Source organism: Archocentrus centrarchus, chromosome 21, assembly GCF_007364275.1.
Source record: "Archocentrus centrarchus isolate MPI-CPG fArcCen1 chromosome 21, fArcCen1, whole genome shotgun sequence".
Lineage (NCBI taxonomy): Eukaryota > Metazoa > Chordata > Actinopteri > Cichliformes > Cichlidae > Archocentrus > Archocentrus centrarchus.
The window spans coordinates 30,807,871-30,832,049 of record NC_044366.1 but is presented as its reverse complement, the minus strand read 5'-3'; the positions used below and the strand labels follow the sequence as shown (position 1 = coordinate 30,832,049).

Genomic DNA, 24,179 nt, shown 5'->3' with positions numbered 1-24,179 from the left:
TTATTACTCATTTGAAATCCTCTAATTTCAACAATTTTGTGTTTGCAGAAATTCAATCTTTAACAGGCATATTCTGAGAATGCTGACAGAATATTTATCATTTTACCAGCTTTGTTTTTAAACTGTCGGCATAAAATTATCTCGATGTCTGCCACAGCTGCGTGAAGGTGCTGATATAAGCTGTTAAAGTTGGCCTGTACTCACTGTGGCAGGCAGCTGCCACATGGATACGGGTGAGAAAAAGAAATGTAACAACAACAATACAAAAACACAAGTGGTAAGAGTCAAATCTCTTTAATGAAAGAAAACTCAGGAGGTTTCATTTTCCAAAAGGGGAGAGTCGTTTTTCACTCTGGAAATAAAACGCAGGCCTGGACTGCAGATGTGAGCGGTGAGAGAAATGACTGAAAGTTTAAGAACCTCATCACATATTTACATTTCCTCTGAGCTGCCCAGTTTTCTGCTTCTGTGATGTACAAGGACACAAAGTTTGTGTTACAGCAAACAGACCCCGTTTAAGCTGCTGCTTCAGTCCTGCCTGTGCAGCGTCTCTGACCAGCATTATTTGGCAGGTTTGGCCTCTGTGGGGTTTTCTCCAGTGTCCAGAGTCTTGAGGAGGCGGAAGAGGCCAGCGGCCTCGCGGATGCGGCTGAACTCGATGCAGAAGGCCTGAACCTCGATGAAGAGGTCCTGAACGTTGATAATCTTGTTCCGGATCAGCGACTGCAGGAAGACGCAGACCAGACGAACCAGACGATTCTGACAGAAGACAGAAAGCAGTTTGTCATCTGGATGTGTGATCGGTAATATAATGCCACACAAAGTCTCTACTGGAAAGTACATTAAACCAGTCCAGACTGGATTAAACCTTGATGAAGGTGGGATGGTTTTAAATGTTCCTGCTCCTCATCCAGTGTGGAGTGCACTGTGTGCTACAGGCCTGCCAACACTAATAACCAGCTGTGTGTGTGTGTGTGCGCGCGCACTGCACACATCCAGTTTGCTAGTGTTAGCTGATTAGCACTCTCAACAAAACACGGTGACTTCTGCCTCCAACAAATATGAGGCGACATCCATTTTTCACGGTTTGTAGTAAAATTATGACATGATGCAGGAGGAGGCTGCAGTCTGAGCGCCCTTCTGATTAAAGCTGAAAAACCTCCTGTGTTAGACTTGATTTATGTTTCAGCATGAAATCTACACCCTAACCTACGACATAACCACACATCGTGTCGACGCAGCCCACAGCTGTGATTGGTCTGTTCAGCATTGTTGCAGTTTTTGGATTGGATTCAGTGACTGAATAACAATCATGTCAATGTAAGAAATAATAAAATCATTGCATCGATATAAGAATGCAAATTCCTGGAGGGAGGTTGCTGACAATATCAGAATGGATGTGAAGGACTGAACAAAGAAAAACTAGAGGGACACATATGTTTGCACCTGAAAAAGAAACCTGACCACAAGAGCGAATCCCAGCATTTTATTTGTTTCTATCAGCTGGTAATGTGTGTAAAAACACCGGGGCACAACCACATAATAATTAACACCTCGCACAAGCATAAATGCCAGCAACGATGTCGGACACTTATGTAGGTTACATTGTTACATCAGAGGCTCGACAAAGATTCACCACAGAAGTCTAAATCAGGCCTTCCAGTGAACTTCCTGATCCTGATATCACTGTATCAAGTGTTGTACTCTACCTGCATGTATTTGTCTTTGATTTGCTCACAGGTGGAGATGCAGTTAGAGATGTAGAGGTGGATAAACTCTGGAGGTAAATCCACAGCTGTGGTCAACCTGAGGACAAGTAACAAGAGTGGAGGGGGTGGAGGTTACCGTCAAAGAGCGACTATAATCTTGGTTACACTCAACGACAAATTCACAGAGCTCAGTGCAGATACATTTCTACTCCCAGTGTTCGTTTCCTCAACAAAAACTGATAAAAAACTTTTGCTCATTTTAACAGTTCCACTTTTAGCAAAGGGGAACATTTAGCATCTCCTCTTAAAGCGGACACATTTTAGTCAGTCAGTGTCTGAATGAGTCAGCATGACAGGAGTTCAGTTTAGAAATGACAACTGGCCTTCTGAGGACAGTGCATTTTACTGCACTCACACACACGCTGCAAATTACAAAGTAACCAGTGTCACAAACCTCACGAAGCCTCCAAAATATTTGAACACAGGATTAAAAATACAAAAAAAAAAAAAAGACTTTTTTTTTTTTTTTTTTTAAATTTTTTAAAAAAAAAAGAAAAAAAAAAGACTTTTTTTTTTTTTTTAAATACTTTTTTTTTTCTTTAAAGTTTGGCCTTTCAAAACTGAACACACTGATCAACAGTCAATCACAGTGCTTTAAACGCTGGAGGTGTGACTTCTGGTACCGATCGCCCTCTTGGCTTTGGTCTTTTTCATCAGTGATACGTAATCAGCTCCACCGCTCAGCGTCCCCACCTGTTGACGACCTCCATGGAGTGCAGCGACATGTCCATGTTAACCAGTACTGAGAAATACTCTGTGATCTGGCTGCTCTGCATCAGCTTCAGCAGCATCTCGATGGCCACCAGCGGGTTGTTCTCCACCAGGTCTGGCAGCTTTGCCGGGGACAGACCGATGTGATAAACCAGCTTCGGGTCCTTCTCCAGCTCAGCCAGCAGCTGCAGAGACAAAGCAAGGAGTGAGGTATTAAGAAGGCAAAGATTTACAGGCTTTATTTGAAATACACTGAAGGAGGAAAAACAACTGAACACAATAATTATCTCTGATAATGTAATGATGTTAAAAGGTCTGCTACAGGCTCCATCTTGGCAAATGTAAAGATTCTATGGTGTGCTGGAGCCTATCCCAGCTGTCACGAGGTGAGAGGTGAGGAACACCCTGGACCGACTGGCAGTCTGCTGCAGGGCTAACACCTTTGTAATACCTGATCCTATAATGGATCTCTCTTGCAGTGATAGTCGGACAAAAGCAGATGATAGGTTGTGATGTAGTAAATTATAAATGATTATCATCCTACATGGGGGTGGGGGTGGGTGTGGGGGGTGCATAGCGTTCCCCCAGAGACTGAAGTAGCAGCAATAAACTCCCACAAGAGTTTACCTCTTCTGGGAATATTATATCCACAACTATCAATTTTAGTGTCTGATTAATCAGCCTCATTCTAATTTTGTCTGCGTTTCATATTTTTCCTCTTTTTAAATCCCATCTACTTTGTGTTTTAATGTCTTAATATCTTTTCTCCTTTTCCCCTCTGAGTCTAAACAGTTGCAGTACGATGGCAGCGTCACTGTTTCAGATTAAAGAGAGCAACTTCAGTGCTTCAGTTTAAGAAGAGCATCATGCGGCCGACCCACCTGTGACTGCTGCTGTGCAGACAGCGGGCTCTTGAAGGCCTTGGACATGATCCGTTTGATCTCCACCCCGGTGCTGTTCTTCACACACATGGAGCGATCCCACTGGATGCTGTGATCCGGCTCGGTGGGATTCAGCCATGCCAGCTCGTCCTCGCACACGTGGAGAGGAGGCGGCGGTCGGATGAGCTCAGGGCGAAAGTGACCTGAGGATGAAGAAACAAAATTGCCAAACTCTGAGATGATCCTGGTCTGTTTCAGGTGTTGCTTTATTCGTAGATGGTTTTCTGTATCACCCACAGCTACATGTGTGCCAGCTTTAAAAGGCGTCCTCATATTCAGAGAGTCAGCATTGTGTCTCAGGATGTGAACAGCAATGAATTCTAATCACGGGACACCACAACAGAGACCCTAAGCTCTGACACACCAGTATCAGTCAGACGTTAAGGTTCTTAACGTGCTGCTTCATTTGAGTTATGAACAGAAAGGAGACATGCAGTGCAATGTTCTGAGTACTTGACAGCTGAAAAGGCACAAAACAGTCAGCAAAGCAAATACAGTTCACTTTTCATTTGTGCTCTCCTTGTTCACAGTTCCCTTTTTAAACACTAGAAGAGAAGTGAATAAGCAGCCCAAGTTTGAATGATGAAAAACATGATGAAGAGAGAGACTCTTCTCATTTTGTAAATGAAGCTACACACACTGTAGTCACTGACTAGGGATCTTTGTGCCACCTCAAACCATCATTCTGAAAGAGATGCAACACTGTGACCCCCCCCCCCCGGAACAGCTGAAAAGAAAAAAAAACTACTGGGACAACATTTAGTCTGTGTGAGGAAGCATTTTAATCCTACAATCCTCTAATCATTTGTTGTCATCTGCATAACAAAAGCCCTTTCTGAAGAACCACAACACCAGCATTACAACACTTACTTTCCAGTGGAGGGCGTGGACCTGTGACCAGAGACTCTATGATCTGGTTGGCCACAGAGCTGTCAAATCCCGAGTTGGATGAGTCTGGGTCTGGATCGTTCAGGATGCTCGGGAAGCTGGCCTTACTCTGGGTGGGCAGCTCTGACTGCCGCTCTAAACAACAAAGAGACACACAAACAGTAAATTTACATGAATAAAGAAGAATAAAAAGAGGGAAAAACAAAGTGTACAGATTAGGATGTAAGGCCTCAATTATACTCCGTTATGGACACGGACAGCTGGAGGCCTGATGACTGAAGTCTGCCTCCTTCTTGGTGCATCACAGTGTGAATTCTCTGTGTGGTCACAAAAAACAGGCACGCAGACATCTGCGTCGACCCTCAGACTTACTGTCTGATGACAAAAAAATGTTGACCCGAGTGGGCCCTACCAGACTCGCAGACATGGAACTTTAACACGTTTGTGCATTTAACAAACACAAATATTTCATACTCACTAACTTTCATTGTTTATTACATTGGGCCTTACAGTAAATCAAAAGTACAAGCAGAGAAAAACTGACACCTGAACTTTCAACAATGAGACAGCAAAACGTGTTTCATCTTTAGCCTTTTTTAAATCTGATTGTGAACTTAAAAAATATCTACTGCCAGTGCCATACAATAAATGACCAAAATAAAATGCAGTATGCATATTAAACATACCAATCTAGACAAGTAACAACCTAATAAGACCAGCGATACCAGGCCTTTGAGTCAGTAGATCAGTAACAGTGGGAGCATACTGACCTGCCAAGGCCAGCTGCAACCCACTGATGTCTATCGACTGAGGCATGTTGCAGACGTCCATGCAGGACACCTGTCTGGGCGTCTTTTTGAAGAGATCCCTGGGAGGTGCCAACATCAGCTGGGACAGGAAGAACTTCTCAGGCTGGGTGATGGGAGGCAAGAAGCCTGGGCACAAAACAGAGACGTAGGTAGGAGTGTTGACGGAAATCAACAACACAACGCACTCTCTGTGACACCAACATTCATCATATTACACAGTCACACAGACTGCTAATGCTTCTGGGTGTTTTTCAATAAGATCCAAGGCAAATGTTTAATCAAACTGAACAAGCTTGTCTGACATGGGAAACAGTTTATTCACAGACAGAGGAGCCACAACCTCAGGCTGGTGTCTTTAAAAGCACCATGTGCCACAGAGAGCATCACTCATTTTTAATGTCAGTGCTGGCAAATCTAAGGGAGATATGTTGTCATTAACCTGAACTGTAACAGAATTAAAGGAAAGACTCCTTTACTCATACACTAAATGCCTTTACTCCATTATGAGGTAGACTATAAAGCTACACACCCAGATGGTAGATTACTGAGTACAAAGAGCTAAAACTAAAGCAGGGTATCACTGTAAAACCTACCATCATTAAGATTACAATAATCTGTGGGGTTTTTTATGTTTTGGAGGCTGCAGGTTAGTAATACTGCTTAACTGCACTGACTGGTGTCTATTATTTATAACTTTTTTTTGAAAGCATATAAATTGCTGCCACTTTGTGCATCAGACTGATGAAACACTCGTTTCAGTCCTGGCAGGTTTCTGCGTGTGTGTGTGTGTGAAATAATGAAAGCCGGGACCCTAACAAAAAGTATCTGGGATGATTTTTGCACGGAGACCTACCGGACAGCACCTTCTCCTGCTCCTCTCCGGCAGGCGCGGGGTTCAGCAGGTGCGCGAAAACTGCGGCGAAAGGGTTAGCGGCCAGCGGCTCGGTGCGGTACATCTCCCACAGCAGGTAAAGGGCGATGAGCCGCTGCGAGGAGCTGGGCAGCAGGTCCGGCTGTTGAAGAAGCATGACCAGCACCGAGCCCACCCTAAAGTGCTCCGCTTTCCCAAAGTAGTGATGGAAGTGAGTGGAGAGGCTCTCGAAGGAGTTGGTGCAAGCCTCATCCGAGATGATGCTCAGCAGGTTGGTCAGTTCCTTCGGAGCGAGCGTCATGGTTTCCTCACCTGAATCTTTTCAGCTTGGGCGGAATCGTTTGAAGACTGTGTTTTAGCTAATGTAGCAAATATAACACCCCCGCCACGAACTGTGTGGATTTAATTCATGTTTGAAGAGGATATTTGAGAAGCTACAGGATAAAAATAACCAAGCGAGTTGTTAGCAAAAAAAAGTTAGCATAACTAGCATAGAGGCAATTTCATAGTAAAATTAAATATTTCACCCCACAAAGTCCACTCCGGTCGGTTCGGGGACTGCATAGCAGTCTTACAGAAACCAGCAAAACGTTCACGAATAGAGATATCGGTTTGTCGAGGTGTTTTCACTACTGCTGAGAGCCGAGGTCCGCTGTATTAGCAGTTCAAATTCACCACAGTATGTCGCTCATACTGAGGTGCATTATGGGTGATGTAGTTTCGGGCAGTGACGTTTCACTTCCCCCTCAAATTAGCCTCACTAAAACGCTTAGGATAATCTTTTAAGTAATATTGAACAACGCAACAGGTTTAGATTCGGCGAATCTGAAGCGTAAACCAATAAAAGTCACTTAAAAAGGTACAACCGACCATAAAACAGCAGTACCATAACTCAATAAGCGAACGTGCTTTTCCTTTTACCCATCAGTCCTTGCGTCATCGCTTCCGGCGTTTTGCTCTGTCATAGTAAAATGACAATTGTGAATAGACATAAAATATTTTAAAATGTTCGTACATTGTGGGTTTTTTTTTAATCTTTAACAAGTTTTGTGGATTTTTAAAAAAATATTCTCAGTTTTTGTGAGCGTACGTCTTGAATTATTTGTGGTTTGCAGGTTCTTATAAACCAGTCAGTGATCTTTAAACTATTTCATGCAAATATTGTATTTTTACTCTTCTGTATGTCCCCTTTCTAACATTCAGTCTCTGACAAATAAAGGGCAGTAACAAATGCTTAATGTTAAAACATTTATTTAGTATTTTCACTTCTATTTTTTTTTTTACAAAAGAGAAATGTGCTTTCAGTCATAGTTCACTTTGGAAAGGTGAACACTTCTCCTGAGGCCATGTTCTGTCAGGAAGACCCTGCTGACTGAGAGGAGGGAAATACAATGACAGAGATGATCTAAAGAGAAACCAAAGCTCATATCACAAACTCTAAGGTAAAGAGTGATATTCAGAGGAAAGGTTTGAGCTCTGTTTGAAATTCAATTCATTTCAAATGGTAACTTCAAAAAATAAAGAAGAGACTTGAAGCTTAAGTCAGGATATTTTGTGAATCTGGACCCAGAATTGTCCTGTTTAGAGATCAACGTCTGCAGTGAAGGCAATGAAGCAGGTTCCTGATTCATTTTTAAAAAATGGCCTCGGAGAAGCTGTCCCTAACACTTCACAGATCATCTTACTTCTGAGTCCACGCTTTAAAGGGTTAATGCAGGCTAAACAAAAACCAGAGTGAGCCAAAGTTTTGCAAACAGCAGATCAAATGATTTGCTGCCCACATATCAGTTTTTTTTTTTTTTAATTTTAAAACAGATTGTTTCTCTGAAGGCTGGCGAGCTGCTTGTTAACAACCTTTTCAAAAACTTATCTACTATATTTGTATTTTTTTCTTATTCACACCAGCTCAGACCATGTCCTTTAACCTTTAAGAACGGGGTTCAGTGCCGCTTCACATTTGCACTCTGTTCTTTTTGTGCTCTGATGCTTCTTACGAGGACGTTTATACAAGTTTCTGATTATTTTGTATTAATTCGAATCTGGACAGCCCTCGTGCTTATACTTGAAAATGCATACATATATAAATACAATTATTATTACTTGAAAATGTCAGCTTAGTATGTGGCAAATTCTTTTTTCTAGGATAAATGATTATCCAATAAATGTCCATTAATAAAAAAAAAAAAATCTGGTAAATAGATAAAATATTAACTTGCTGCCAACATGAAGGATCTGTGGGGGTAAAACTGTTTAACACAAAAATACATTAAATACAAAGTGTTTTTTTTTTTTTAATTTAACCTGGCAGACTCTGGTTTCTGTGGTTAAACACTGTACAAGTAAGGACACACTGCTGTCAGGTCCAAAGTCACTTCAGTCAACATGGAAACATTTGGTTCATACTGGTTCTCACACACACACACACACACACACACACACACACACACACACACACACACACACACACACACACACACACACACACATATGGCACAAAAATATCCACCTTTTTTCTGAGTCAGTCTCAAGTCCAAGTACACAGGACTTCAGTTAAAGGGCAATTACAAGCAAAAACTGCACAGAGACATCACAACCTCCAGCCGGTCAGACAGACAGAATAAAGCAAGTTGGTGAAACTACAGGAAAATAAAGAATATGGTCCATAAAAATGAGTTATATATCAGGCATGCAGGCAAACACACCGTAAACTTTAAAAACAGCTCCAGAATCTCCTCCTGCCGGTTAGTTCAGGTCCACTTTACTACAACACGACAAAGCCACGACGAGGCCGGACACAGGAGAACTGCTAAAACGAGATCATTCACGATCAATAGTTCAATCAATCATTACCCGGTCAGACCCTGGCGACTGATCAGATCTCTCGTAGATGAGATAAAGTGTTAGTTTAGTTACACGAACATTAATATCAGCCAGATCTGCCTCTGGCAGCTTCATTCAACACAGAACAAGCAGATTTCAGCAACTGGAAAACACGCAGAGGTCGACTCACAGACGTCACGTCACAGGAGGACGCGTGACGCTAAAGGAAATTCATAGAATCTCAGTTTTCACTGAAGAGTCCATGAAGAGGGGGGGATAGCATCCAGTCAGCTGATGAAGTCACTCGCACAACGTCACTGAGTTTAAGTGTTACTGAAGATCTTTGTGCTTTGTTTAGCATTAAAACCTTTCTGACTTGTAGCGTCATTATTTGTTTCCTTCATCTCAAGTTGATCTTCCAGACTCCTCACTCAGAGAATATCTTCTTTCACCACGCTGCCAGACAAAAATGATGAGAAGGCTCAATTTTTCTTCTTTGTTGGCAAACTGGTAAAAGTCATGCAGGATTAGCTTTTACCAGATGCAGACTGCAGTCTCAACATCGCTGGATTACGTGTAGATTCTCAGCTGTAGCATCATAAGACTCACCTGCTCTGATTTCTAAAAACATTTATTCAACCACACTTACACACTGGATGGTTTCATATCTGTAGGAGAAATGCAAACTGTGTTGCACTTGTCAAGATCTTAAAATCAATTTCTTGTGATTAAAAAAACAAAAACAATAAATGTCCTACTCATGTCGCCCTGAACTTCTGAAGAAGAACAGCAGCACCGGGCACCTTCCCTTCTTTAGTTCAGGTGGACAGAGGGACTTGGGGTGATTATCACTTTAGCAGCAAACACATATTTTTATGACCTAAAAGTTTTGTTGTTCTTAAGTAGGACCTGAAAAAAATAAGATTAGAAACTGAAGTCTGTCGCAACACACACCTGAGTGTGTGACAACACCTGTGACATCAGCTCACACCAAACCTCTCTTTGTTTTAAAACTAAGGGGAACCGCGCTGGCTCAAACACACTGCATCATTCTCTCGCTGGCAGAGCGGCCGGGTGTGAACACACACTGTTTTTAAATGAATCCTCACACCTGGAGCGGCTCTCAGTCCTAAAGCACTAAAGGTAAAAGCCTTTTGGATATGATGACAAAACATTATTAATTACTAATAAAGTGGTCATTTTTGTTTGCACAAGCTCTGACGTCCTTGTGACTGATTAGTGTGAATCTAAAGTAGATGAATGGCAACGTAGAACTGGGTCAGGTTTCCCTTCTAGCTCGGCTCCATTCAGCTGAACTGCAGCTGGGACACCGCGGCGCCTCAGTCGGCGTAGTGCATGATGGATTCTACGTAGTTTCCCGGGAAGAGACCGGTGGTCGCGTTCATCACTCCCTCAAACCAACCGTCCTCGTTCTTCTTGATGACGTAGATGATCGCTCCTTCTTGGAACGACAGCTCGTCCTCCTTGTCGGCTGTGTAGTCGTAGATGGCCACCACTGGAGGGCGACAGACACACCCAAATATTATTACTAATAAGTTGAGTCATTTCACTGTAAATGTTATCACACATTTTCCATTTTTCACCAACAGATTTAAACTAAAACTGAATGAATCGACTGTTTTAATGCAAACTTTTATTTAAGGGCCTGCAGAGTCGCACTCTGCTGCTTCTAATGAGGAAACGTTTCATCCACCACCCAAACTGTCTCTTAATTAACAGCTGATTGATCCATTTTTAGCTGATTTACTGAGTAAATTAGACAAGCAGCAGAAACCAACCAGAGAAAACATACAGTGATATTTATAAAAGGTGAGCTGCTGTAACATTAATACTGTTAGTCAAATATATTTCAAGTTGCCGTCTGAGGGAATGACCGAAGTACAGAAAAGAACGATTAATTAACCCACGCTTTTAGTAAAAGAGAAACAGAGTTAACAGGCTTCCTGTTTGTAGCACACTGATGCAGGGGTTGGCAATTAATCTTCCCAAACGTCTACTCTTACCAGTACCAGTTTATAAGTAGATAAAATTAATATTGAGCAGAACTGAGTTCAGAATATTGGTGTGGCACTCCAGAAAAGTCCCAGTTTTCACGTGGCTCCTTGGGAAAATTAACTGCTCACCCCTGCGACTAACGCAACAATAAATCCAAATAATATCCAAAGAAATTAACGTCTAATCAGTACTAAAGACATTAACAGCTGACTCAAAATACTTTTTCTGGGGAATTCTGTCCTGAATTAAGTTTTTCCAGGTAGATAACCTTTATTCCATGTTGTGTAATTCTACCTGGAGACATAGTTTGAGGCATCACATATAAGGAGCTAATTAGGAGGTAATTCAGTGAGCACTGATGCAGTGATCCAAGACAGCCTCAGCAAACAATCCAACCTGCAGGTGCTCTGTTGCCTCTCCTCTGCATTTCTGTGGTGTACCTTTCTCCAAGTAGTTTCTGGGGGCCCACGGTGGGTCTTCTTCAGCATATGGGTCATTATACTCCACCACTGCCGAGTCCTCCTCTTCATGCCCGTCTTCAGCTGGCTGAGGAGTGGGCGGGGGCTCCTCGTGCTCTGCCTGGTTCTCGGTGGCAGGCTGCGGAGGCGGAGGGGTGTCTGAAACTGGAGGTGGGGATACAAGCAGAACTGAATCTGAGCTTAAAAGTCAACAACATCATCATTTTCCAACACACAGATGTATATTCAAGAGAAACATGATGTACAAATGTTTGTATGATCAGTCCGCATTAATACTCACTGGACTCCTGAACTCGAGCGACAAACCCCATCAGAGGAAGCTGTGGGGTGAACTGGAGGATGGAGGGGGGCGGTGGAGAGGCTGCAAACACATCGACAACCTTTATTAAACTTTCTGAATGTGGGGTGGCATCACTGCAGGTCATCGTTTTTACAGTGCATACCTGGGCTCTGGTTGTAGTAGGGACCACCATTGACCTGATTCTGGGTGGCAATTGGTTGACCGGTTACAGATGGCGGGCGGCGGTAAGGCAGTGATCCCCCCACCTGTGGGGTCTGCTGTCGAGGCTGAGGCCGGTTCATACTGTAGAACTGAGGGATGATAGGGCCTGACAAGCAGAGAAGGGCGACGTTATGAACTGATATTTACTTGATTATCTATCTATCCATCCATCCATCCATCCATCCATCCATCCATTCATCCATCCAATCGATGTATTTAAATGTTCTGTGTTAAATATGAGTTAAAGATTAGTTCCTGTTCTCCCTTTGAAATAAAATCCATAAACCCACAGAACGAAAGAGAGAAAGGAGGACTTGGTGCGGTTTGGACAGCGGCGGTGTCCCTGTTGGATAAACTCACCTTCGGTAGGTGATGAAGAAGAGGAAGAGGAGGAGAGTGGAGGTGGAGGAGCAGGGGGAAGCAGTTCCGATTGGACTTCGGATGTGCTCGGGGAGGAGTTAGAAGGTGGGGAGGTGCTGGTGTTTGGTGCGTTTGATTGTGAGTTTGGTTGGGGAGGTGAGTTGGCGTGTTGAGAAGGTGAGCTTGGCGGCAAAGGTGCATTGGGTTGTGTTAAGGTTGTGGTGGAGGAGGAAGAGGAGAAGGAGGAAGGAGTTGGGGAGGGGGAAGGGGAAGAGTTAGGAGCGGTGGAGGATGAGCTAGCAGGTCCGGCAGTCGGGGAAACTTCAGGTAGGAGACAAGGAAGGATGAAGAGGAGGAAGGAAGGAGTTAAGAAATAAGGTTATAGGAGGGAGTGAGTGACAACAAACAACAGGGAAGTACACTAAAACATTAAGCTGTATATGTGGTTTGGAAATTTAGAATAACTTTAAAATATATGACATGTTAATAGTACAAAGAGTCCACTTACACCTGTAACTGTACACCTGTGAGCAGATGTGTAGCACAGATGTGTATTTATGTGTGTTACCTGGGAAGGTGGAGGGCGGGGAAGGTGTGGGCACAGCGATGGGAATGCCCACGCTGCCGCTGCCGCTGTTCTCCCTACTGCTGCTCCGACTGCTGCTGCTGGGATGGCTGCCTCCACTGCTACCACTGCACACACACACGCACACACACACACACACACACACACACACACACACACACACACACACACACACACACACACACACACACACACACACGAAGTGGGGGAAACCATTATCCTACATAAGGATGTGTTCCACTTTGGATCCAGTTCCAAACTGGTAAAATACCAGGATCACCAAATAATCTCTTATCAAACCTTTCATTTCATTTTCTCTGGTAAAAGCATTAAGTTGAAAAAGCAGTGAAATGAATGCCAAGTGTCATCTCTCCACAAGCTGCCAATAAGGAGAAAGTAGCCAAATGTAAATCAGATGTCTTTTGAAGTTTACTGGTGAAAACTTTATGATAGGACGTTCTGTGTGCGTGGACAGCCCTACAAACACTCAAGTTTAGCTATTGTCATTTTTATTATTTTTATTTATACAGCACCAATTCACAACAAGGTAAAGACCGTACAATATTAGAAGGAAACCCCAACAATCAGATGATCCCCTATGAGGAAGCGCTTAGCAAAGGTGGGAAGGAAAAACTCCCTTTTAACAGGAAGAAACCTCCGGCAGGACCGGGCTCGGGGAGGGGCAGCCACCTGCTGTGGCCTGCTGGGGGAGAGGGGAGGGAGACTTATCTGGTTCCTAAGTCACAATTAAAATGGCCAAAAGTGATAAATTTGAATTTACATTCTATCAAGTCGCTTCAACAATGCTGCCGCAAAACAGTTTAAACTTTGTTTTGTTACTTCACTGAAATGAAATCAGCTTTTTATACAACAGGCAAGACTCAGAAGCCGCTGACACAAAGGAGACGTGAGGGTTCAGCTGCGTCCTACACGATGACAGCTGGGCACACATGGCCTTCAGCAAGCCTACATTTGGCTGAGTATTGAAAACACTCGTCTAGACGAGTGATGTTCAAGGTCTGACCTGTGATGTGGTTCCAGAGCAAGAAAGGAAAACGGAAAGGAATCATATTTAGGTTAAACAAAATAAACTGAGTTATTTTTCAGTCACTTTAACAATTTATTTTAATACATAATCTTGATGTGTGTGTTTGGTCTGTGGCCTTCCAAGAAGGTGTGTTGTACACACACCCCCTGGTGGACAAACCGAGCAACATCAACACACAAACTTGGTTGTTTTTGGTGTTTTTCTCTTTTTTTTTCCTTCCCCCCCCCCAAAAAAAACCCAAATTTTTCAGCCATTATAAATGCTGATTCGATAATTTGGCAAACAGCTAATATCAGCCTGCCATTAATATCTGCCTGTCGATAAATTGGTGGGACTCTTTTGTCAAACCTCTTGACTCCAATACATTTTCATCGTATTCATGTGGCAACATGGAAAACTCAAAGGCAGACCACAGAAACCATTATTTTTACATCTTTCAGCATTTGAAGAAGACTTACTTGTCCGGCCTGCCCCGTCCTACCCTACGCCCTCTGGCCTGGCAAGTAATTTACAACATGAATGCTAATCAAGCAGCTAACAGGAGTCACATGACATCAGCTTCTAACTGAATGTTTTGTACACACTCGTCTTTGCTAATAAGAAAGAATGAACTGAAACAAAAGATTTGATAACAGATTTGTCAGCCTGCCAACCTGGAACTGGATTCAATAATTCAGTCATTTCTGCTTTACAGTACTGTAAATAGCCTAACAAAACATTGTGAATACCTTGTATAAAAAGTACCTCTGAACTTGTGGACCAAGGAATTTTGCAGTGTAGTGAAAATATGATGAAAACAATCCAGCTATTAGGCGTGTCTCATACTACGGTTTCTTGCTGTCTTTGGTTTTGAATAAGGTGTGCAAACTCCACTTTTTGCTCTCCAAATAAATAAAAACTTCAAGTAGACTAAAAAAGTCTTGTGGATATGACACATTAAATGACCATTTACTTATTCAAAGATGTTTCAAAAGGCATAAAAAGGACAGTGTCAAACAAAAGTAAACTCATAATAAAGGCAAAGGGAAGGGGGGGGGGGTGACTCGCTGATGAAGATGAGAAGAAAAGTGCAAAGTCAGCTGCTTTTAAAGGAACAGCAGAGCAGAGAGCAGCAGAATGAGAGCGTTAATATCATTACAGAAGCAATGAAACCATAAAAAAATCTGCACATGCAATCTGATTGGCACGTTTTAGAGTGACAGACGTGAAGGTGGTGACTGGATGGGAAAGGACTGAAAACATTTTGAAGCAGAGCTGTGATTGGGCAACACAGAGCCAGGCTTTAAGTAACCTGCCCCTCTGTTATTTTTAAAATGCTTTCTCAGCTCTACACAATTACCACAAAGAGTGCCTTTTAGATTAACCGCAGACAGCATAAAAAAAAGTGAACCAGCATTCTTTTAATGACAACAGACGGAAACTCGTGTGGTTGCAAAAAGCCTGCCGGTTGTATAGAAGTCAATGAGAAAACAACCATACGTCTGCATTTCTCTATGGCCTCAGCCAACACCTTCCTGATGGGTTTATTGGCTCCATCAATAGTTCACAATGAAGCTCATTTTGTAAATTATAATCATTCTAAGCATTAGAACTGAGGATTATGCTCATTGGCTAATGACTTGTGAATCACAAGCTATCAGCCAATGAGAGTGCACCAAGATGGTGAAAGTGCTCAGCTCGAGGCTTCATAACAGGCCTTTACAGTCCAAACGCCGATGCCGCGGTGGCTCCACCTGTCATTTACACTGTCTACGAGATTAACGTGTAACATTATACATTTATTTGCAAAATTCAAAGCTCTGCTTTCAAAGTATTTGCCCTCTTCTCCAATCCAGGACACCAACAGGAGACAGAAGAAAACTACAAGCTGAAAATGAATCAGTGAATAAAACCAGTTAGTTGTTGAGGATGTAAGCAGAGAGTTAGTACTGTGTGTCCTCTGCGCTCTCTCTCAGCAGCAGCACTAACACAGCTGCATGGATGTCACTGCTGGACATCATTGTTACATTAAACAACAGGAGGATTCACTGATTATCAGGATATTTAGTAGGTTGTACCTATTTAATATTTATTTTCAATATAATAGGTTTTCACATTCATTAGCTAAGGTTAAAAATATTCTTTGCTACTAATAAGGTTCAAATTTGTGTTCAATTTAAATTTCCCGTTGCTACTTCCTGGAATAAAATTTGTGAATCCACCATGATGTTTTCCAGTGACACCTGTGCTCAGGTCAATGCAGTAACCACATGACATAATGTTAGCGATCAACAATAATGGAAATGAACCAAACCACATGTACCCCTGAGCACGACTGAGCGAGTCCACAGAGGAAACACTGGACAGCAACAGCAGAGAAGCAGGTGGGAGATCACAGAAGCCCAAAGAAAGGTGACCGTTTTTGTACAAACGATATTATTGCAATGTGATCTGAAATTTGTATTAGGTCAATTATCTGGAGAGGAATTTTTAGAGCTGATTCCATGAGAGATTCAGATTTAAGTCAAATGTTAAATATAAAGGTACAGCCAGAAGTGTGTGGTTATGTGAACTTAGCAGAAAAACCACAAACTGCTGAGCCGATTAAGATCTAAATGCCAAGATATCCAGTTTGTGGCTGTGCAGTTCTGAAATAGCTCTCATGGTCTCTTATTTTGGTAATGAAGTTGCCAGTTTCCATAGGAATGTCTGAAAAATGAGCCCCCAGCAGATCCAAAATGTGCTCGTGTTTAGTCGCCATGCAAGCAATTAGATAAGCTGGAAATACCAAGAATGGACTACAGCATGCTGAGAAAGAAGGTTGCAAAGAGAGCGTGAGGATGAGTCTGAAAACAATCACTTCTTTAGCTTTTTAAGCTCATCAAAACTTTGTCTTCAACAAATCCGCCTGGCTGCTGTGGGAAATATGTCCCAACAAAACTCACAGCAGCAGCGATTTTAAACATTTTAAAATCTGAAGTCCTAAAACCAGCTGCACTGATGTGCTGAGTGTCTACCTTCTTCAAAATTCAGAGGAAGAAAATGCTTTTGCTCTTTTTACTGAGAGGAAAGGAGGAAGTCCCGTTCTGGAAGGTCATGTTTGCCGCTGACCCGACTACCTGTATGTTCGGGGTCGATGGTTGAGGGTAGCAGTGCGGGCTGGACTTGGAAGCTGTCCGCCTGTCATATTGTTTCTGCTCGGGCTGGAGACATAATCATTGGGTACAACTGGGGGGCGTACAGGCTCCAGTGTCCTGTAGGGGGAGTTCTTCCTGTACAGGCAAAACGTAAGGGTGAAGACAGGGTTAATGGGGAGACAAACTTGTCTCTGGTGACAAAGGATCTCTCCTTAAAGGGACATTAAATGAGCACACTTAAAGTACATTAGCACTGATATGCAATTAAACATTACTCCTGCATCAAGTGGGAGCTAGCTTTTGCCTCCTTCCTGCTGTGGGATAAAAAGAATAAAGGTCACGTTAAAAGGCCAGCGTGTATTTTTAGAGAAACACGAGGCCTCCAGTGTCACAGAACTGAGGAGAATAAAGACAAATGAACACCAACTGAGAAAAAAACCAGACCAAAGAGTGAAACCATGGAGCAGTCAGTTTGAAACACTCACAAATCAGCACTAAAAATGTCAGGTACTGAATAAACATAACACAAACCAGACACACTGTTCATCTGGCTCCTATATTTCAGCAACCTGTGAGTAAGCTACTGTGCAAGCAGCTATCTCTGCATGAAAGAAGGATCCTATCATTTTGTTTTTTTTCCACCAAATTTAAAATCCAACCCTCAGTGTGTGAATGGTGCTGAAGACAAGAACAGGACAAACAGAGAAGGTGGAAATTGTCTCTCAATAATCTTCTGGGATGTTGTTTATGTGCGAGAGTGAGTACGTGCTGTCAGAAGGCCTGTTGATTACAGCTTTACGCCAGCTCACTGCTGTGTATGTGCTCCTCATCTCTGTGTGCGTGTGTGTGTGTGTATGTGTGTGTGTGTGTGTGGACAGACGCACTTGGCTTGTGGACCAAAGCTTAGTTCCAACCAACTGCTGAGCTGCTTCTGCTCCCTCATTCTTGGGAACGCAAACACATTCTCATTTTCTCATCTTATTTTTTTTATGACACTGGCCCAAATGTCAGACTTCTGAACATTAGGTATGAAAAAATATCTGAGAACTAGAAAGTTATGTATTCATTGCTGTGTGTGGAATGAGGCAGCAGCTGTGTAACACAGATTTTGACACTGTGTTGCATTTATGGCTTGTTTGCAGTCTTGTGATGATCTTTGGCTAGTTGTCGTTCAGGGCACTTTGAGCAGGGAAACAATCCGGCTGTGCTGTCCAACATGGTACAACAGGTGGCTGATCAGCAGGTTACAGGAAACAGGAAGCAACGCAGCACACAAGACAGTTAGACTGAATGAGACCACCTGTGAGCGCACCTGCTGCACACGCATAAACAAAGTATTCTAATGAATATTATAATGAGGTAATGCACCACCACGGAGAACAAAAATCCTTAAAAAAATGAGCCAATCAGTGTCTGTTGGGCCTCAGCTCTGCTAACTGGAGTCACTGACCTGGACCTCTGGGCTGCGCTCGTGCTCTTGGTGCCCTGTGGAGCCTTTTAATGGAAATATCTGAATAATAATAATATTGCTTACCGAGTGGTCCGGACAAGAAGTTTGTGGTTCAGTTTTGGTGAATGAAATTCTAGTAATTTGTTAGTCTGTTACTTAGTACCAATTATTATTATTATTATGCATGTCTGTGTGTTGCACCCATACAGTATGAAACATGGACATAGCCTCCCAGTTTGAAAAGTGAAGCCAATAAGTACCTTAAACATATTTTAACTGGCCTCCAGGGGGCGATACCTGTGGTTGCAAAAAAGGCTAAAATCAATAGGTGATGTCATGTTTCCTGCTTTGGGACAAATAAATAACTGAGTCATAATAGCCACTGTCCTGCTCTGCAGCCTCAGTGAACACAGCATAATGGTGCATGAACCAGTTCTCCACCTGCTACAGGTTCTGGGTTCTGGTTAAGAGTGGCCATCTACAGCAGCTCACAGCTGGAGTCTGAAAAAAATCCATTCCAAGGAAGAACTGGATTGATATCGAGGACCGCCAAAATGGCTAGCTGGGCAGCAAGCAAGGTATGAAACACGAGATGGTCTGAACTTTCAAAATAAGATCGACGTGGTTGTCTGCTAGTAAACTGATCACAGGTGGCTGGTGCTTGGTTGTTTCCTCAGATGGATAAGAAAATGAAATATCTAAAAATGCTAGTAATTAAATCTCCAAACATACCCGGACAGCCCATCCAAATAAAGTCTGTGTGGGAAACACAAGCAGGTAATGAAAGACATTAAGTTCTTTTAAAACACTTGAGCCAACACTGGACCATCTGCATCAACAATACCACCACTGTCAGAGTCAGAGCATCACCATCACACAGATTTAGTGTGACTGAACACATCACTGTCTTTAATGACAATAGCAAAAAAAGACACTTCTTATAACTGCATAACATCTCTGAGTTTTCTTCATCATCAAATTAATTCAGCACCTTTAATCGGTACAAATTCACAAAAGGTTGAATGCATACAGGCTAATAATGGGCCCGCAGCCTATGGTCATATATATTGGCTCACAGCGTCAGATACATACAGACATATGTGGTATCAATCTCTTTCTCAAAATGTTACACTATTCTTTTAAACTAACAATGAAAACCACCCATTATTTGCTTGATAAAGATGGACCCAAGGAAAGTAAGACAAAGGAAATGAATAAGGACGGAGAAAGTAAAAAGAGAGCGAGAGAAAGGAGTGAAATGATGATGGAGGGAGAAGGAAGGAGGGATACAGCTGGGTGACCTAGATGTTTGAGGGGAGAGAACACAACAAGCTTTCACAACGTATGACGTTATCCCTCTGAGCACTGCATTTACTGTGTGTGTGTGTGTGTGTCTCTGCTGGGTCAAATCTGTAATAAGCTTGCCGCAGGACGCTCCACAAGAGACAAACACACGACTTATTTCAAAGTCAGTGCAGAGACCACCACCTGCATCTGTGAGAGCAGATTTATACTTCCAGCAAAGTTCTACAAACTCAGTTCCAAAGAAGCTGGGATGCTGTGTGACGCTTACATAAAATCAGAACGCAATAATTTGCAAATCTCATAAACCCATATTTTATTCACAATAGAACATAGAAAAACTATGACTTTACTATTTCATGAAAATTATGGGATCATTTTGAATATGATGGCAGCAATATGTCTCAAAATGTTGGGACAGTTGCAACAAAAGCTTGAGAAAGTAGGCGGTACTAGAAGGAACCAAGTGGAGGAACATTTTGCAACTAATGACATGACTGGGCATAAAAAGAGCATCTTAGAGAGGCAGAGTTTCTCAGAAGTAAGGATGGTTAGAGGTTCATCAGTCTGCAAAAACCTGCCTACAAACTGTGGAACCATTTCTGAATAATGTTGCTCAACGTAAGACTGCAAAGACTCTCAACATCTACAGTACACAACATCAGAGACTCTGAAGAAATCTCTGTACACAAGGGACAAGGCCTACAATCCATACTGGATGCCTGTGATCGTTGGGCCCTCGAGCAGCGCTGCATTAAAAACTGGCACAATTTTGACATGGAAATCACTTCCAAAAATCACTGTCTGTGAACACAGCTCACCAAGCCATCCACAAATGCAGGTTAAAGCTCTATCATGCAAAGAAGCAGCCATACATGTGAACACGATCCAAACACTGCTGTCTTCTTCTGAGGGCCAAAGCTCATTTAAAATGGACTGAGGCAAAATGGAAAACTGTTCTGTGGTCAGATGATTTGAAATGCTTTGTGGAAAACACGGATGCCCGTCCTCTGGACTACAGAGAGGAAGCGTGTGGCTTGTCATCAGCACTCAGTTCAAAGCTTGTGTCTGGAAAGGCACCATCAATGCTGGAAGGTTTATGCAGGTTATAGAGCAACATATGCTCCCATACAGACGCCTTCCATGTTTCAGCAAGATAATGCTAAACAGTATATTGCACCTACTACAAGTTGAAGAGCCTCAGCTGTGCTGAATTAGCCTGCCTGCAGTCCAGACGTTTCATTAACTGAAAACATTCGGTACATTATAAAACAAAAAATAGACTCAGGTGTGTTGAGCAGCTAGAATCCTCTATCAGACATGAATGGGACAATATTACCCTCCCAAAAGTCCAGCATCTGCCCTCCTCAGTTCCCAGATGTTTAAGGACTGCTGTTAAAAGAAGAGGTGATGCTACACAGTGGTAAACATGCTCTACCCCAACTTTTTTGAGACCTGTTCAAAATGAACTAATACTTTTCATAAAAGAGTACAATGTCTCTGTTTAAACATTTGATATGTTTTCTCTGATCTATTGTGAATAAAATATGAGTTTATGATACTTGCAAATCATTGCATTTTGTTTTTGTTTACCATTTACACAGTGTCCCAACTTTTTTTTGGAGGGGGGGTTTGTATACCGTGCAGGCCTCATTACTCCCACATTCAGGGGGAGAAAAAAAAAAAAGTCAACTCCATCAAAGAAAAGAAGCTCCAAGAAACACATAAATATGTAAAACCATGAAAGCACAAATGATCAGTGAAGGTGAATACTGGACAGGGAGAGAAGATACACATGTGGGACTGTTGGTGTCAGGCTGAGTACATACCCTAAGATGCCCTTGCCTGCCCTCGGAGGGCTAGGCGGCTTTTGGGTGGGTGGGTTGGACCGAGACAGACCCCCTCCTAGTTTCATGTTCTGCTGACCGTTCACCTGTGAGAACAAACACAATGTTAATGCTTAGCACTCAGCCCGCCCCTTTCAAAAAGCCCACATAACACCGGGGAGCCCAAAGCACTCCGATCACCCCATTCTGATGGGCCCCTGCGAAAAGAGCGCTGAACTATCAAGGCCGAGACTCCACCTCTGAAGGTGTCCTATGGTACTGGGCACGATGACATTAGCAGCAGATCCTTAAAGTCCTTTAAGACTTTCGGACTCATTCGAACATGTTTCCTCATCATATATATATATATATATATATATATATATATATATATATATATATATATATATATATATATATATATATATATATGTTTCCTCATCATATACATATATAAAATCACTGATCAGTCTGCAGTGATTTTTACATAACAAGTTATTAAGTATTCAAAAGCGATTTTTATGATCGGGTGAAAATCGGTCCAAAGCTGCTGATGCAGAAAAGGCATTGCTTGTTCACTTGCAGAGGCAGAAACAGCAGGTTGATAGCAGCAAACTGTGAAGTCTGGTACATTTTATTGGTTGTTTTGTTGAACATTGCTGCAGTAGCACGGTAAGCAAATCAGAGCTGCTCACTTTCTTTGTTCATCACTGCATTTCTTGTTGCCTTTGTAGTGACATTTTCCTTCTTTTGTTACACAAGCATTTCCCTTGTAATCCGTGTAGGTGTTTTGTGCATCCTTACCTTGAACCTCAACAACCACTTAACATGCCAATGACAGCAAATGGAAGAGAGAAGAGAAGAGAGAGAGTAGTCTAGAGGTTAGTTACAGTGCAATAGTGTCATGCAAATACCACCAGCCATTAGAAACACAGGGCAGAAATACAGATAAAGAGCAGCTGAAATAACGGGAGACAGAAAAAGATGGAGATGAAGAGGAGTGCATTTAAAGAAATAACTGTGAAAGCACGCTGCCTAGATAATTAATGCTATCCTACATTAAAAGCTTTCTATTTGCAAGTGTGCACTCTACAGATGCAGTGAAAAACAATGACTATTATCACTGATATACATGCAAACAACTTTTTATCCAAGTATTTTTCAAGAGAATATATTTCTTTTTAATGCAATAACTATATTTCTGTTCACACCCTATGGTGAACGTGGCAGAGATATTCATTATAGTGTTTATGAATGCTTACAACATGTTAACAACAACAACAACTTTGGTATGTGGACTTCACTGCCAGCAAAAGCGAAGGAGTGAAACAGAAAAGCTATATATGTTGCACACACTCAACTACATGGATGAGAATCCAAGTAAACAAGTATAAACGTGTGAATATGTGGGTGTGTATACATGGATATGTTATTACAATCATCATTATTTTCCCCTCATTGTTCTACCTACCTTAACTCCATGTCCAATGTCATCCAGCACACTGTAGTCGATGGGCTTCCTGATGTAGCGCACCGGCCTTTCCGGATTGGCTGGAGCTACAATTTTATGAGCGCGAGACGTGTTTTTGTTGGTGGTCAGGATGCCGATCTCCCTCCTTGCTACCTTCTCTTTGTGAATGTCAACGGTCTGGAAGGAGAAAGTAGACTGTGACTGAATCGCTTCCTGTGTGGATGCAGCTTAAGAATAGCAGCACTAACATAAACACATTAACAGTAAACACAAAGTTGAGCTGAGGCCGATGGGAGGGTTTTTAGTGCTGCAGGTGTTTGGTAATAAACCAAAGTATTCAACACATCATTTTAAAGGCACCAGAAGAATCAACAACCACAATCAACCACAGTCAACTGTGAGCTCAGGATTCAAACTCTGTCAAGAACACGTTTCTCTGCTAGAGTAAGCTTCTGGTTTAATTAAAATGTGGATACATGCAAAATAGCTGACAAGAGCCATTCTTAAAACACTGCATCCAAACTTCATTTAGCATTTTTCTCTTGCTGAGACATTTACACACAGTGAGAGAATAATTATTTGATCTCCTGCTGAATTTGTAAGTTTGCTTACTTACAAAAAAAAAAAATTAACAGTCTAACTTTTTTTGGTGGTTTCATTTTAATTATTTATCAACCAGCAATTCAGACATTTACAGAAGTTATAAATTAATTTGAATGTCACTGAGAGAAAGTATTTGATCTCCTACACCCCAGACTGGCTGTGTGTCCATGAGGCACACAGATTACAATCAATCAATCAATCAACTACAGATACTCCTGATATCAACGTATGTGTCTAAAGCACACCTGTCCACAGAATCAATTTCTTTTATTCCAACCTCTCCATCATCGTGGGCAAGACCAAAGAGCTGTCAAAGGACATCACGGACAAGGTTATAGACCTGCAGAAGACCATCAGCAACAAGCTTGGTGAGCAGGTGACAACTGTTGGTGCAATTATTTGGAAATGGCTGAAATTAAACATGATCATCAATCTCCGTCAGTGCCAGTGAACATCTAAATGAGGCAGAGAAGGCCTGGGGGAAAGTGCTGTGTTCAGATGAAACCAAAATCAAGCTCCACCTGCCGTGTTTGGAGGAAGAGAAATGCTGAGTATGACCCACAGAACACCATCCCTACAGTCAAACACGGAGGTGGAAACGTTGTGCTTTA

The 24,179-nt window shown here is 42.2% G+C and overlaps 2 protein-coding genes across 9 annotated transcripts in view; both read right to left on the bottom strand.

Moving 5' to 3' along the window:
- Window positions 1-308: 308 nt before the first annotated feature.
- On the bottom strand, window positions 309-6,908 carry cnot11 (CCR4-NOT transcription complex, subunit 11). Of its 2 annotated transcripts, XM_030758599.1 has the most exons (8): window positions 6,517-6,908; window positions 5,972-6,423; window positions 5,080-5,244; window positions 4,292-4,444; window positions 3,362-3,564; window positions 2,463-2,665; window positions 1,710-1,806; window positions 309-759 (listed from the first exon to the last, which is right to left on the bottom strand). In XM_030758599.1, the coding sequence occupies exons 2-8, from the start codon at window positions 6,288-6,290 to the stop codon at window positions 562-564; spliced, it is 1,338 nt and encodes a 445-aa protein (XP_030614459.1). In that variant the 5' UTR covers window positions 6,291-6,423; window positions 6,517-6,908; the 3' UTR covers window positions 309-561. The 2 variants fall into 2 exon arrangements, with proteins under 2 accessions (XP_030614459.1, XP_030614458.1); XM_030758598.1 differs by having other exon boundaries at window positions 5,972-6,908.
- A 1,375-nt stretch (window positions 6,909-8,283) lies between these two features.
- LOC115800956 (abl interactor 2-like) overlaps window positions 8,284-24,179 on the bottom strand; it is a 32,164-nt gene continuing 16,268 nt past the window's right edge. The window contains exons 3-13 of one of the 7 annotated variants that reach the window (XM_030758590.1): window positions 22,966-23,142; window positions 22,299-22,316; window positions 21,498-21,601; window positions 19,099-19,122; window positions 16,899-17,051; window positions 12,735-12,859; window positions 12,167-12,487; window positions 11,748-11,912; window positions 11,585-11,665; window positions 11,266-11,448; window positions 8,284-10,325 (exon numbers count right to left, since the gene is read on the bottom strand). In XM_030758590.1, the coding sequence (XP_030614450.1) occupies window positions 10,150-10,325; window positions 11,266-11,448; window positions 11,585-11,665; window positions 11,748-11,912; window positions 12,167-12,487; window positions 12,735-12,859; window positions 16,899-17,051; window positions 19,099-19,122; window positions 21,498-21,601; window positions 22,299-22,316; window positions 22,966-23,142 (1,527 nt within the window). In that variant the 3' untranslated portion in view covers window positions 8,284-10,149. The remainder of the gene's footprint in view (window positions 10,326-11,265; window positions 11,449-11,584; window positions 11,666-11,747; window positions 11,913-12,166; window positions 12,488-12,734; window positions 12,860-16,898; window positions 17,052-19,098; window positions 19,123-21,497; window positions 21,602-22,298; window positions 22,317-22,965; window positions 23,143-24,179) is intronic. The other 6 variants (XM_030758591.1, XM_030758596.1, XM_030758593.1 and 3 more) reach the window with 6 other exon arrangements.